The sequence below is a fragment of the Branchiostoma floridae genome, unplaced genomic scaffold (genome assembly GCF_000003815.2).
Source record: "Branchiostoma floridae strain S238N-H82 unplaced genomic scaffold, Bfl_VNyyK Sc7u5tJ_1514, whole genome shotgun sequence".
Classification (NCBI taxonomy): domain Eukaryota; kingdom Metazoa; phylum Chordata; class Leptocardii; order Amphioxiformes; family Branchiostomatidae; genus Branchiostoma; species Branchiostoma floridae.
The window spans coordinates 140680-153087 of NW_023365738.1; the positions used below are offsets into that span (position 1 = coordinate 140680).

Sequence of the window (12408 nt, forward strand, 5' to 3'; positions counted from 1 at the left end):
CTCTGCTACTCCGAAAACTGATGCGAGCTTGCAAGGAAAAATGTTGCTGGAAAACAACTGTCTTCATAAGGAAAATTAAGTGGTCAGGAAAGTTGTAAAGAAATATGTAAACACAAGACGTTTGTACAATCGATTGATAATTTTTATTTATTTATTGGTTTGGCTGCACCGAACACACAGCCAGGGCTGCCCAACTAGCCTATGGCTATTACAAAGGGCTAGCCCTGCTGACAAACACATAAACAATACAAATTTAAAAAAAGAACATTTGTATGTACATGGTGTAGGATAACTTACATATCATCTAAAATGGAGTATATAACATCATATCATCGACAACAATATTTGCAATGAGGGGTCAGGGTCTGTATATACACGTGTATGACTAATTTACCATGCGTAAGGGTTGCCTAGACATTCCCACAGTTTTCTTTTGAAAGAAGCAGTGGAGGTGGCTGTGCGAGTAGCAGTAGGTAGAGTGTTCCAGAGTGCTGTTGCTCTGTAGATGAATGTTTTCTGGCCTCTGGTGGACTTAGTGAGTTCAGGATAATTTTGTTCTTTCACATCTCCTTCTCTGACTTTGACAGTATTGTATGCAATCTATATCATATGCTTACGCATTTCGCAGCTACTTTGTTCGATTTACAGTATGGTTGAAAACGTTTTTTTTTTTCAGGAAAAGGATGCAATTTGATGCGCGCGTTGATGCCATCCATGTACTCGACGCAACTTATTATACCCATATAAAAAGATGGAAAGCTTCTATATTCTCTCTAATGAAATATTGTGAGTACAATGTACTAGTTTACGGGGTTGATCAGCAAGTTATGTTCCTCACCCAGAAGTAATATGCACACCTCAAATGCGGAGAGGGGGGTTCGCAGGTATGAATCATTTTATCAATATTCAGCGAATTTCAATGTTCAATGTTTTATTTATTAAGGTTCTCGCGGGCAAACACACATTCACCCGAATTTTGACCTTATTACACACGTCTGGCTTACCATAGTTACACAAAAACACATAATAACAATTGCTGCATACAAACAACGACTTGTAGATTCCAGTTGACATGTGCATAACATACATAATAGATTAAAATCACCTTATTGGAAAACGGTGCCGAGTTACAAGCAGTACAGGTAATGGCTAACACAAGTGTTGATGGCACTACTGTGTAACCTTCTTGTTGTATAGACGGATGGCGCTATGGAGGAAGGACTTGCTGAGTCTCTTAGTACGGGCTTTTGGTAAACTGATTGTCCTAGAGTTTCTAAGTGTGAGTCCCGTGGCCCCTGTTCTTGTGGGTGGAACCATGTCATGCAGGGGGTGGTCTTCCCTGAGCATGCGTTCAAACAGCTGTACCGCTGCCTCCTCCCGTCTGACTTTGAGTGGGGGCAAGTCGGGCACACTGCGCCTTCCTCCTAGGGAGATGATGCGCAGGGCCCGGCGCTGTACCCTCTCGATGGCCAGTTCCTGCTCCTTACTGCACCCGACCAGTATCACATGGCCATACTCAAGTACTGGACGTGTAAGTGCCAGGTATATCTGTATTAGGTCCATTACACAGGTACCTTGCTTCGTCAACAGACGCAAATAATTCAGTCTGCACGATGCTTTACTGATCATTGCAGAGATCTGTTCGTCGAAGGTGAGGTTCTTGTCCATGTAGAAACCTAGTCCCTTGGCACAGTCAACGGATGGGACTGGTTGGCCTCGAAGTGTGATCATAGGTGGAATTGGAGCACATTTAATGAAGCAGATCTGAAGAAGTAAACTCTTCCCATCGTTCTCATCTTTCTCTCTCTCTCTCTCTCTCTCCTAAAGATGAAATATGTTGTTTGAAAGATGAGTTATCACTTACGATACAAAGACTTTCAAAGTTATTTTGTACATTATGTACAAACCAGGTTCCTGTGTTATAAGATAGGGCCAGTGCCAACATCAAAGTCAGCTGGATTGGCTCCCATGAGCTGACCTACCAGTGACCATAAAGGAGTCTTACACTCTTGAATGTAATGTAGTTTTCCGAGTGATAGTATACTTCGGAAATTATAAAAAAGGTATGCTGCTTCACATTATGCAATAAAGTACCTACTGGTTATGTGAAAATCGAGAAGCTGTAAGCATTCTACTCAACTCCCCAAGAACTCTCTACATAAATTCAGTAATCTGAAACTATGACTGAATACAATGTTGCTGACATTGCTGACATGATGGGCCTTTGAAGTTCACAATGTTCATTACTGTACAAATGCTCGTGGTCTTGTGATTTTGCTGTGTAAGAGTTAGAGTGGAAATATTGTTTCAATTACTACATTACAAGAATTACAAGTATTAGTGTAATCTTGAAAGTTTCCAGAAAATCATATTTCATACAAAATTAACAGAAACAACAGTACTCACTTTGTAACTACTTTTCCTTCCAGTAATGTTTGTCCAATTAGACCATTTACAATTCTGAAGCATGACCAAGGGATAGTTAAATAATAAAAGTAGCTTACTTCACCATTTTGTAGCCTACTCAACAAAATGACTGACAGTTACCGAACTGTTAACATAGTATTATAAATATTTGCCATATGCAAGCTTATGTAACATCTTCCATGTACAAGCAATAGGACCAACATAATGCATTTTACTGCATGCATTTTTAATACTACTTTTCTATTATGCCTTGTCTAATACTTATTATACCTGTCTCTGTAATACAATGTTATTTTACAAAATGACAACAAAAGAGATAAATAGATTTTTTGTTAGCAAAGACTAATTACTTTTTCATACGAAAGAAACTACCCTAAAATAAAGGGTTATCAACCCACTGAGGTGTATATGGTGTCATAAGGCCTGGTCATTTGTTATCAACACTGATTAAATTCACCGAGTGAGCAAAGCAAACAAGGCCATATACACTGCATGAGGAATATAGTCAGGTCATCCAAAATAATCTGTATGATAATATAACGTTATATACTGTAAATGCATTTAAGTTTGCGGGGATTTAATTTCGCAGTAGCGGGGAAAAGGACTTTTCGCGGTGGTTTTAATTTCACGGTAACACCATAGACTGCAGTCTAATACCACGATAGACAAATGTTCGCGGTGGTTTTAAGTTCACGGTAAAATGGTCACCGCGAAAACCGCGAACATTAATCCACCGCGAACATTTCTGCATTTACAGTATTTAGATAAAAAATGTATAATCCTGCAATATACATCGTATTATAATGGACTGACATGAAATAACAATGACAAAATTAACTTGGATTTTAGACACTATGGCACAGGTGTATTTGCTCTTCTCAGAGCCAAGTATCCAGTCACAATATCTGATGGTAGCATCCTTATCCTGGAGAACTCATCTGTGTTGGCATATCTGATCTTGGTGTGAGGATCTGTGTAGGAGGCCTGCAGAGAATATATCAGATATAGTATCAGATATGTATAATTATTCCAGCACTCGAGACTCAAGAAAATATATCATTTTGTAGAGCTGTAAAAGTAGTATTGAGGCATGTAGCAATTACAGGTAAACATGATGATTTAAAAAAAGGTGTTTGCTTCTCAAAAGCAGGTTTCCAAACTGTTCCTCATGTTCACTGTGTTAGTTACAAGCACCTAAAATATTTTTGTGATGGTGCAAAGCTCAATAACAGAATAAGGGGTAAATTCGGTGCAAACCCGTGTGAAAATTGGTGGACATAGTCAAAATCACCCGGTCTGTAACTAGACAAATACAATAATTGTACATGTTACATTGACCAGCTACATCTATTGATATAAAATTATGATTTAACTGACGGTGTAATCAATACTCACTGGCAGGCCTGATAAATCTGAGTACTTTTTTGCTGGTTTGAAGGAAGGAGGTCCATCCAAACTGCTGTCTGTTAAGTGTGAAGTAAAAGATTAAGTAACTGGCAAGGAAGAATCCAACTGTTGAAAATGTAATGACTGTACTCTACATGTACTATTATTGTAAGCTCCTCGCAATTCAGCCCCTGGCTGCAAAGAGTGAGTAGTCGGCCCACCCAATAATAATAATAATAATAATAATAATAATAATAATTAAGTATTTACCTCAGTCAGTGTATAACTTATAAGGATCATGAATACAAAAACAATACAGTTTAGTTAAACAAAGTACAGCATGGTGATGTTTACAGAACAAAGTCTTACATGTAGGGTCCTCTGGTTTCCATGGTAAAGTCCTCTCCATAGCGAGGATTTGTTTCAGATTCTTCCAAGTCTTCGTCTTCTTTCCAGCTGATATGCCACCCTTCCCAGAATGCTGAGGGGAAAAGGTGACACAAAGACATTTAGCATATCAACAGCTAAAGTCAAAGGGACAATCAGGTCAGTGTTTTTTGTTTAAACTATCCTTTTCCAAGAATTATGTATCACCCAAAGTCTCCATTGAGTACAGCTAACTTATGCCTTGGTTCCACTCACAAAGTAGTAGGTTTTTTTCAGTATCTTGTACTGTAAGTGCAGAAACTATTAATGTTCGCACTTTTCACTGTGGCCGCTTCACCATGGACTTAAAACCACCGTGAACATTTTCCCATGACAGTAAGAGACAACAGTGCATGGTGCTACTGCTAACTTAAAACCAGCGCGAAAAAGTCCATTTTCCCTCAACCGCTAAATTAATTCTCTGCAAACTTAAATGCATTTACAGTATTCTGTTCCAAGTACAGCTTGCTTGTGCCATGGCATCAAGTTAAGCCTCCTTGGTTCCACTCACAAAGTAGTAGGTTTTTTCAGTGTCTTGTACTGTAAATGCAGAAACTTTTGCGGTGGTTTAATGTCCGCGGTTTTTGCAGTGGCCGCTTCACCGTGAACTTAAAACCACCGCGAACATATTGCCATGGTAGTAAGAGACTAGAGTGCATGGTGCTACCGTGAACTGAAAACCCCTGCGAAAAGTCCTTTTTCCTGCTACAGCGAAATTAATTATAAATCCCTGCAAAATTAAATGCATTTACAGTACATAGACTGTACCAATAAAACAAAATGGCCTGTTGATCCAATCAGTGATAATAAAACTATTGATATATTCATGTTTAAACGTTAATGATAAATAATTGAAAAATACTTCGTGACTCACTACAAAATTTTGGTCCTTGAAAACAAATTGCTTGACTGGTGTGGCTTCAGGTGCTGTTGTAGCTGCAGCTGGGTTTTGACTAACTGCAGCTGCCTCGGGTGCTTCAGGTGCTGTTGCAGCAGCTGCTGACGGCTGTGGGGTGAAAAAAAGATGGAACATATTACAGTAGTAGATACAAACTTATACAGTGTCAGGTGCATTTGGACAGGCAGCTGAAATTTTTTAGATAATTTCCAGTTAGCACAGATGCTTCAGGTGCTAATTGTTGCAATTAACTAGAGCTGAGTTATGATGATTAATGCTGTCTGATGTGTCAGTCAAAGTAATTTACAAAGCTACTATAGTATAGAGTTTCGAATTTTGGACGGAAGATCAACTGGGGAGGGGGGCAGTGTCTAAGCCTCAAAAGACTCAGAACAAGTGACCCCTTTATAAAATCGTACGTAAATCTGACGGCTATAAGTTAAGGACTTTACCGTGCCCGGACGCCGTCTCTTCCCCCCAGCTGTAGCGGCGGCAGGGCTGTTAGGACGTTTGTTCGGGCGGCGGGACCGGGAATTTCCTCCTGGAGATGCCATGATGGTTTACCTAACCCCTGACCTCGAAAGATCAAACCACTCTAAACCTAGGGGTGAAATAAACTCTTCTATTTGCAGTTTCTAAAGACAGTTAAAGTTAACGTTAGATCAAAAAAAGTTTGTATCACATTACCTAAAATTCTGTTTTCAAAGATTGAAATATTGACTTACTTGTTAACATTAACGTTTCCGATTTTCAATGCCCCTCAGCGGACATTGCAAAGCTCGTTGACCTTTGACCGATATTGCTGGTATGCGATTGCGAAGTAGGAGACACCAGAGAGGGATCGGAATGAATGATGTCTCATTGACAGATACAGTGTATATGTAACTTTTCAGTTAAACTTCCTTGTCTACAACAGTAATATGAATATCATGTTATGCTTTGCTAAGGTGGTCAGGGTCCTGCGTAGCTGGTACGGTAAGTAACTTACTTTGGCCTCGGCCATGCAGCAACTGCACTTCTTCGTAGCCATTCTCTTAGCCCAGGACTGGACGCTATTCTCAAATAGCGTCCATGTTCCACCCGTTCAACTCTCTGTGCTCTGATACTGCTACATCATTGCAATGCATGCATCTAACGCTAGTTCACCTTTATCCACAGGGTAACCAATGTCCGTTGTCTGAAGCAAGTCGAACACGGACTGGAAATATTTTTTTATTTTATTTTTAGTTTTAAAACGGAGAAAGCTTCCCCAATGTTGGAAAAATATTGGTTTGATAATGACAACGGATATAGGTTACCCAGCAGGTAAAGGTGAATTTGCGATACATGTTCATAAAATTTATGTATGTGGGTGGTTTTTCTGTCAAGACGACCTCGACAAGCTTATAACATTTGTCTTTACAACTATTATGAAAACCCCCTCCATCTTTGTTAAATATGGTTTATCTCATTACGAAAAAATGCACATAAAGGCTAAAAATTAGTTACGTATACTTTATTGTAATGAAAATATTTCCATAATCAAAATATCATCACTCAAGAAGTCTTATACATTTACAAGGCTTGAATGATATATTTTAGATATTTAATCAGGTATTTAGTTTTTCTCTTTTTAGAATTTCAACTTCAAAATGACATGTTACTTTTTCATTCAACATTGTATTGTATATAAACACATATTTTCCTTTCGACTTCCAATTAATTCGTTGCTGCCATGGTCATTATCCAAAATATTACTGATAAATATCTCTCCTCTCCTTTTAGATAAAATCTTAGACTGTCACTGTTGTAACTTTTGGCAATGAGTCTTCTGGACCAACTCACCAAGTTCTCCAAAAGCTCGCTGCGCCGCACGGAAACTCACGTGAGAACTGTGGACGGGCGAGAGTTCGTCGAGTCACGTGACGAAAAGGGACGCTCAAACTTGACCCCTGTAGGTGCTAAGGACTATGGGTGGATCGGTGACGTCAAACCTGACCTACAAGTCGCAAAAATTCGTCCAGGTCTATTTTTGGGTAACAACTTTTTTACAGTGTTTTAACGCTGGTTCACTAGTACTTTTATCCGCAGGGTAACCTATATCCGGCGTTTTTAAAAAGCAGGGTATTTATGGATATCAAGTAGATGGATAGCGGTTTCAAATTGCAATAGAAATTGTATTTTCAACATATACGGCACTTTGAAACCACCGTCCTGCGACTAGATGTGCCATGTTTTTGAAAACAACAGATATAGGTTACCCCACGGATAAAGGTGAACTGGCATTATTTTTGTTTCTTCTTAGAATTTTTGATCGTATTAAAAATTGCTGAAAGTATTTCTGACGAAGAATTTACTGCAATGTGTTCTATTGACTTGACGTACGTTGTTTGTTTGTTTGCAGGATCGCAAGACGTAACTGTGCGTCCAGAGTTGTTCCGATCTAACAACATAACTCACGTTCTTAACGTCGCCGCTGGCGTTGAAACCGAAACATTTCCCGACGCCTTCACGTACAAACATGTTCCCATCCTGGACCTTCCCGACACCAACATCACCGCGTTCTTCCCCGAGTGCTTCGCATTTATCAGTGCAGGAGTGACCTCTGGCGGTGTTTTTGTGCACTGCAATGCTGGCGTGTCCCGTGCGGTTTCTATCGTTGTTGGTTACCTAATGACGACAGAGGGGTTAAGTTTTGAAGATGCTTACAGACAAGTTAAAGAGATTAGGTCCAGTGCAAGACCTAATGATGGTTTTATGAAACAGTTAAAAGAATACAAGCCATCGGAGTAACAATAAACAATCATTACAAACTTTTAGAAAAAAAAATTTCTTGAAAGACTAACTGAAATATTTATTTAAACTAATGCATCATGTCTTTTAGCTACATGTTTGTTTCAAATGTTTCAAAGAAATAGTTATAGACACGTACAGCAATTTAGACTACAAAAAAGTGCCTATAGATTAAGTACAATGGGAAACAAGCAGTTGCCGTTTGTTTACATAGTAAACATGGGCGTGGGCCTAGCGCATGTGTGAACATTACACGTAATAAGTATATCCTCGTAATAAGTAAGTTATTAACCCTCATCCGACCGTTACATTTTTACGACGAATCTGACCGTATGGGGTCATTTTTGACCCCATTTTGTTTTGCTCATAGACATATTTCTGCTGGCTTATTTTGTCACTTCTATGTATTTACTGTTTCACCAATCTATGAAAAATATTTTAACAAGTTTTGGTGTCAGTAGTTATTACTCATTATCATAATTTATGCAGAAAATGAGGAGAAACCACATTTGCTCTGAAAATCTACCATACTCAACCTACTTAAACAATGTTTTGAATTATAGATTTCTAAACAAAGGTTTTGATGCTGCAATAATACTTATAGCATAATAATGCTATTTAACAAGAAAAAATACAATATTTGTGAAAAGTAACGAATTTATTACTTAATTATGCACCATATTCCGCCATCGAAACACACACATACAATAACTCTTGTCTATTTTCCCGCAGAGATCTTTCTTATAGGTTCCTTCTGCACATTCTGTCCATATATTGTTTCTTAATTAATTAGAAACATTTTCATTTTCATTAGCAAAGGTAATTAGTGCGTATTATCATAATTTATGTAGAATGTCGAAAAACTGTGCTTTATACTAAAATATTAAATTTCTTTCAAAATATTCGGTGTTTAATCATCTAAGCAACTATAACGTATTGCTGTAATAGCAATGATGAGGAATGCCTGTTATTCCATTGACATGTCTTGATATCTATGTAATTAATTATTCATAATTGGCTGGGGTCATTTTTGACCCCACCGAACCAGACACAAACTTTCAAGTATAGCTTATACAATAATGGACAAAACTCGGTGAAAAATTGGTAGATGTTGTAAGACATGTATACAAACAAATTCATGGAAGGACATTTTTCTCCGATGAAAAATGTTGCTATGACAGATAAAAATATAGGCCTGGGGTCAAAAATGACCCCATACGGTCGGATGAGGGTTAACGTGGAGGGCTATATCTATGCCGTGGCTACTATCAACACGTTTGAAACATTTTGATGGTTATAGATTATTACAATAAAAGGAAAGTACGTCTATGTATCGCCTCCAAGTGTATACGTAGTAGAATCTGAATCTATTTACTTATTTTTTTTTTAAAAAAAAACATTTATCCCTTCCAGATGTGTATTTGTCATTGTGTAGCAAGTTGAGTTGTGTTGATAATAATACACATTTAGATACACGCAACAGTCTAGATTCTCTATTTCAATTTTATCAAACATCAACGTAGAAAAGAGCTTAGTGATAAATACCATGATACTTTATTTCCTGTTACTCCTCAATTTTGCCACCCCCTCTCTTGAAGCTAGTAAAACGTGGAAAGACTACATACTGTAAGTATTTATAATTTCGCGGTGGTTTTATTTTTGCGATTACCTCTCTTCCATAAATTTACAGTGTGTAAATCTTTAACATCGTCAAAAACCTGTCTTCTCATACCACAGGGAAATAAGACTACCGGGAAAGTAAGTGAATGTACAGTAGTTCTTGATTAAATACCAGTAACTTTATCTCGATGAATACGATAAAACTAGACACTATTCGCAAGGGATTGTGGGTAAAAGAACCCCACTATTCGCTTATTTAGTCCCCCATAAATCGACAATATGGCAGGAACTTTGTCAGTTTTATTACTTCTCCTCTTGTTGGGCTGTAAGGAGGGTTTAACGGACTCGGAGACTAGGGATGACGAGTGGGACCCCGACACCATGCCGGGTACAAACTTCGACTTCACCGTACACATTGCTCCGCGGTCCCAGGAATGCTTCTACCAGTACGCACGTGTAGGAGCGAGAATGAACATACAGTACCACGTAAGTACATGTATAAGGGCGCAGTCACATAGGTCGTGCGGTCGTCGTACGATTTTGATGCCATGGGGTTTTCAAGTAGGTTGTGACAGAACCAACCACCGACAAGAATCCAAAACAGCCTTTTGTGTAGAAAGACACATTCATAGCTGTCCCCAAAAATGCCCGAAGTTAGTACGACGATCGCACGACCTATGATAAAACTCCGGTTAGATTTATCGTGCGATTATCGTACGATCGTAGTACGATTGCAAACGGAGTCAGGGGGCATTATTGGGATGGTCGTCAATGTGCATTATATTTTTGAAATTCATTTGAAAAAAAATGAAGAAAAAACAATATTCATGTAGATTGCACTGGATCCAAGCCTTAATACAGACGTTGAATCGCAGAAGAAAATTATTACGTAGCTATCTTTGTATGAGGAATGGACATCTCCAGTATATGAATATACTATTTGCTTATTATTTTATCATATTTTTTTTAAATACATTTTTGTTCAGTTCGTAGAAAACATATGGCACACGTACTTCTAGAATTAGTATACGCAGCTCGGCAGCTGTGTTTATCAATGACTGAAGCATGTATGTGTACAGTTACGCCACAGAAAGTAAATTTTATGGATGACATCAGGGCGCGCATTAATATTCACCTGATTTCAGAAAAAAAATATTTTTTTCTTCTGCGGGGATGGTCAACATGGCGATAAAGTACCAAAATGAGCAAATATGTTGTGTTGTAGTCTAATAATTGTACTTGTAGAAGTGACACTTGGGCTGTAGTTGTAGAAATGAAACTTATTGGACAGTTCTAAAAGTGACACCAATATGGAAGCCATGAGTGTGGTTACCAACTTTGTTGGTGATGCCAGTCTACCACAGTAGTTTCACTTTTACCACACTAGCACATGTATGTCTTGAATACAGGAATGGATGCCTTGTTGGTTCTGATATCATGTTTTGTCCCTTTACTTCTTGTTACAATATTCATCACAACTTTATGGTGCCTATTTTTGAAAATGTAGCCATCTTGTTTTTTTTTTTACCCATTTTGTTTGTTTTTTTTCACCCATTTTTTTTGTTTTTTTTTCACCCATTTTGTTTGTTTTTTTCACCCATTTTGTTTGTTTTTTTCACCCATTTTGTTTGTTTTTTCCCCCTATCGCACTATTTTTGCAGTCTGCAGAGGATGTCATCCATCAAATTTACTTGCTGTGCCTTTAAATAGATATCTGATAATTGGTCAAACAATAACCTAACCATGTAGATGAAGTAGGGCCCTCTGAACATACAATCATGAAAGGCTATAATTGTAGGTTAACAAAGGCTCAAAGAAACCATAGCACTATCCCTTGTGCTATTGGTAAAGTTAAAGTCTCACTTCGACACAAGACTTACAACAGTGTACATGCATGTACATAAAAGTTTACAAGAGCATGTACTTGTATGTTAAACATTTACGGTTGTTTTCGACAATTCCTTTTGTCTAAACAGTGACCGCGTGTGGTATAGCCTTCCTGGCTTCTTTGACAAATCGCTGACGTCACGTGTCTGTAAGGCCACGTGACGCGTATGATTGGTCACGTGTTATATCATGAGAAGGACCCTGCTCTTTTAACCGTCACTCTTAGTTCCTGTGGACGCCCCCCCCCCCCCGCCCAAACCAGCTGTCAGCCAATCAGAGAATAGGCTTTCCGTTTTCAAAAGCTGTCTCCCATGTATAAGGGTAACCTCATTAATATTTATAAGCAGGGCGGTCAGGAACTAAGCGTGACGGTTGAAAGAGCAGGGCACATCCAGACAGGCGGTTTGGCTGTTGGATGTACCCTGCGTAGGAGGATGGACAGCAGTAACAGAGTCGAAAATAGATGCGCTACCTTTGTCTGAGTTTTTGTTATGAATTATGTAACCCATTTGCCTTTTTTTAACCAGGTCATGAACACTGGTATTGGAATGGCCACTAGTAAGGAGAGAACCGTCACGCTGCGCGTGAGCAGACCAACGGGCAAGCCGTTGAAGAGAACTTTTTTGAAGGAGGAAGCGGAAGATGAATACGTCATCGATAAGGCCGGTGAGTCTTGCAATTGTACCGGAGTCTTTAGCCATTCTACTGCGCAGAGACATCCAACGGCGCCAGCAAACCGCCTCTTGTCTGTACTCTGCTATTTCAACCGCCACCATCAGTTCCTGTGGGCGTCGCCACAAACCAGCTGTCAGCCAATCAGAGAATGTGCCTTTCAGTTTTCAAAAGGGATCTCGCATATATAGACTAAGCTCATTAATATTTATAAGCAGGGTGGTCAGGAACTGATGGTGACGGTTGAGACAGCAGAGTACTGACAAGATTCGGTTTGCTGGCGCCGTTGGATGTCTCTGCGTAGGAGAATGTACAAGTAT

General features: G+C 38.9%; 4 protein-coding genes across 4 annotated transcripts in view; 2 read left to right on the top strand and 2 right to left on the bottom strand.

The window, feature by feature from the left end:
- Window positions 1-914: 914 nt before the first annotated feature.
- On the bottom strand, window positions 915-4288 carry LOC118407979 (INO80 complex subunit C-like). The gene is made up of 3 exons (XM_035808582.1): window positions 4183-4288; window positions 3823-3890; window positions 915-3411 (listed from the first exon to the last, which is right to left on the bottom strand). Exons 1-3 carry the CDS (start codon window positions 4220-4222, stop codon window positions 3280-3282), a joined length of 240 nt encoding a protein of 79 aa, XP_035664475.1. The 5' UTR covers window positions 4223-4288; the 3' UTR covers window positions 915-3279.
- Window positions 1171-1731, bottom strand: LOC118407976. Its single transcript, XM_035808580.1, has one exon. The coding sequence runs from the start codon at window positions 1729-1731 to the stop codon at window positions 1171-1173; it is 561 nt and encodes a 186-aa protein (XP_035664473.1).
- Window positions 4289-6938: 2650 nt separating the features above from the next.
- On the top strand, window positions 6939-7909 carry LOC118407977 (dual specificity protein phosphatase 19-like). Its single transcript, XM_035808581.1, has 2 exons — window positions 6939-7140; window positions 7521-7909. Exons 1-2 carry the CDS (start codon window positions 6939-6941, stop codon window positions 7907-7909), a joined length of 591 nt encoding a protein of 196 aa, XP_035664474.1.
- Window positions 7910-11920: 4011 nt separating this feature from the next.
- The window catches only part of LOC118407983 (transmembrane emp24 domain-containing protein 6-like), a 2930-nt gene continuing 2442 nt past the window's right edge, over window positions 11921-12408 (top strand). Inside the window, exon 1 of the mRNA XM_035808588.1 lies at window positions 11921-12082. Coding sequence (XP_035664481.1) covers window positions 11947-12082 — 136 coding nt within the window. The 5' untranslated portion in view covers window positions 11921-11946. The remainder of the gene's footprint in view (window positions 12083-12408) is intronic.

Excerpts from the sequence above, each read along its gene's own strand:
- LOC118407977 (XM_035808581.1), top strand. The coding sequence starts at position 6,939 with ATGAGTCTTCTGGACCAACTCACCAAGTTCTCCAAAAGCTCGCTGCGC. Across the intron at positions 7,141-7,520 it reads AGTCGCAAAAATTCGTCCAG|GATCGCAAGACGTAACTGTG; the intron begins GTCTATTTTTGG and ends GTTTGTTTGCAG.
- LOC118407976 (XM_035808580.1), bottom strand. The coding sequence starts at position 1,731 with ATGATCACACTTCGAGGCCAACCAGTCCCATCCGTTGACTGTGCCAAG.
- LOC118407979 (XM_035808582.1), bottom strand. The coding sequence starts at position 4,222 with ATGGAGAGGACTTTACCATGGAAACCAGAGGACCCTACAT. Across the intron at positions 3,891-4,182 it reads GAAACCAGAGGACCCTACAT|ACAGCAGTTTGGATGGACCT; the intron begins GTAAGACTTTGT and ends CACACTTAACAG. Across the intron at positions 3,412-3,822 it reads CAGATTTATCAGGCCTGCCA|GCCTCCTACACAGATCCTCA; the intron begins GTGAGTATTGAT and ends TATTCTCTGCAG.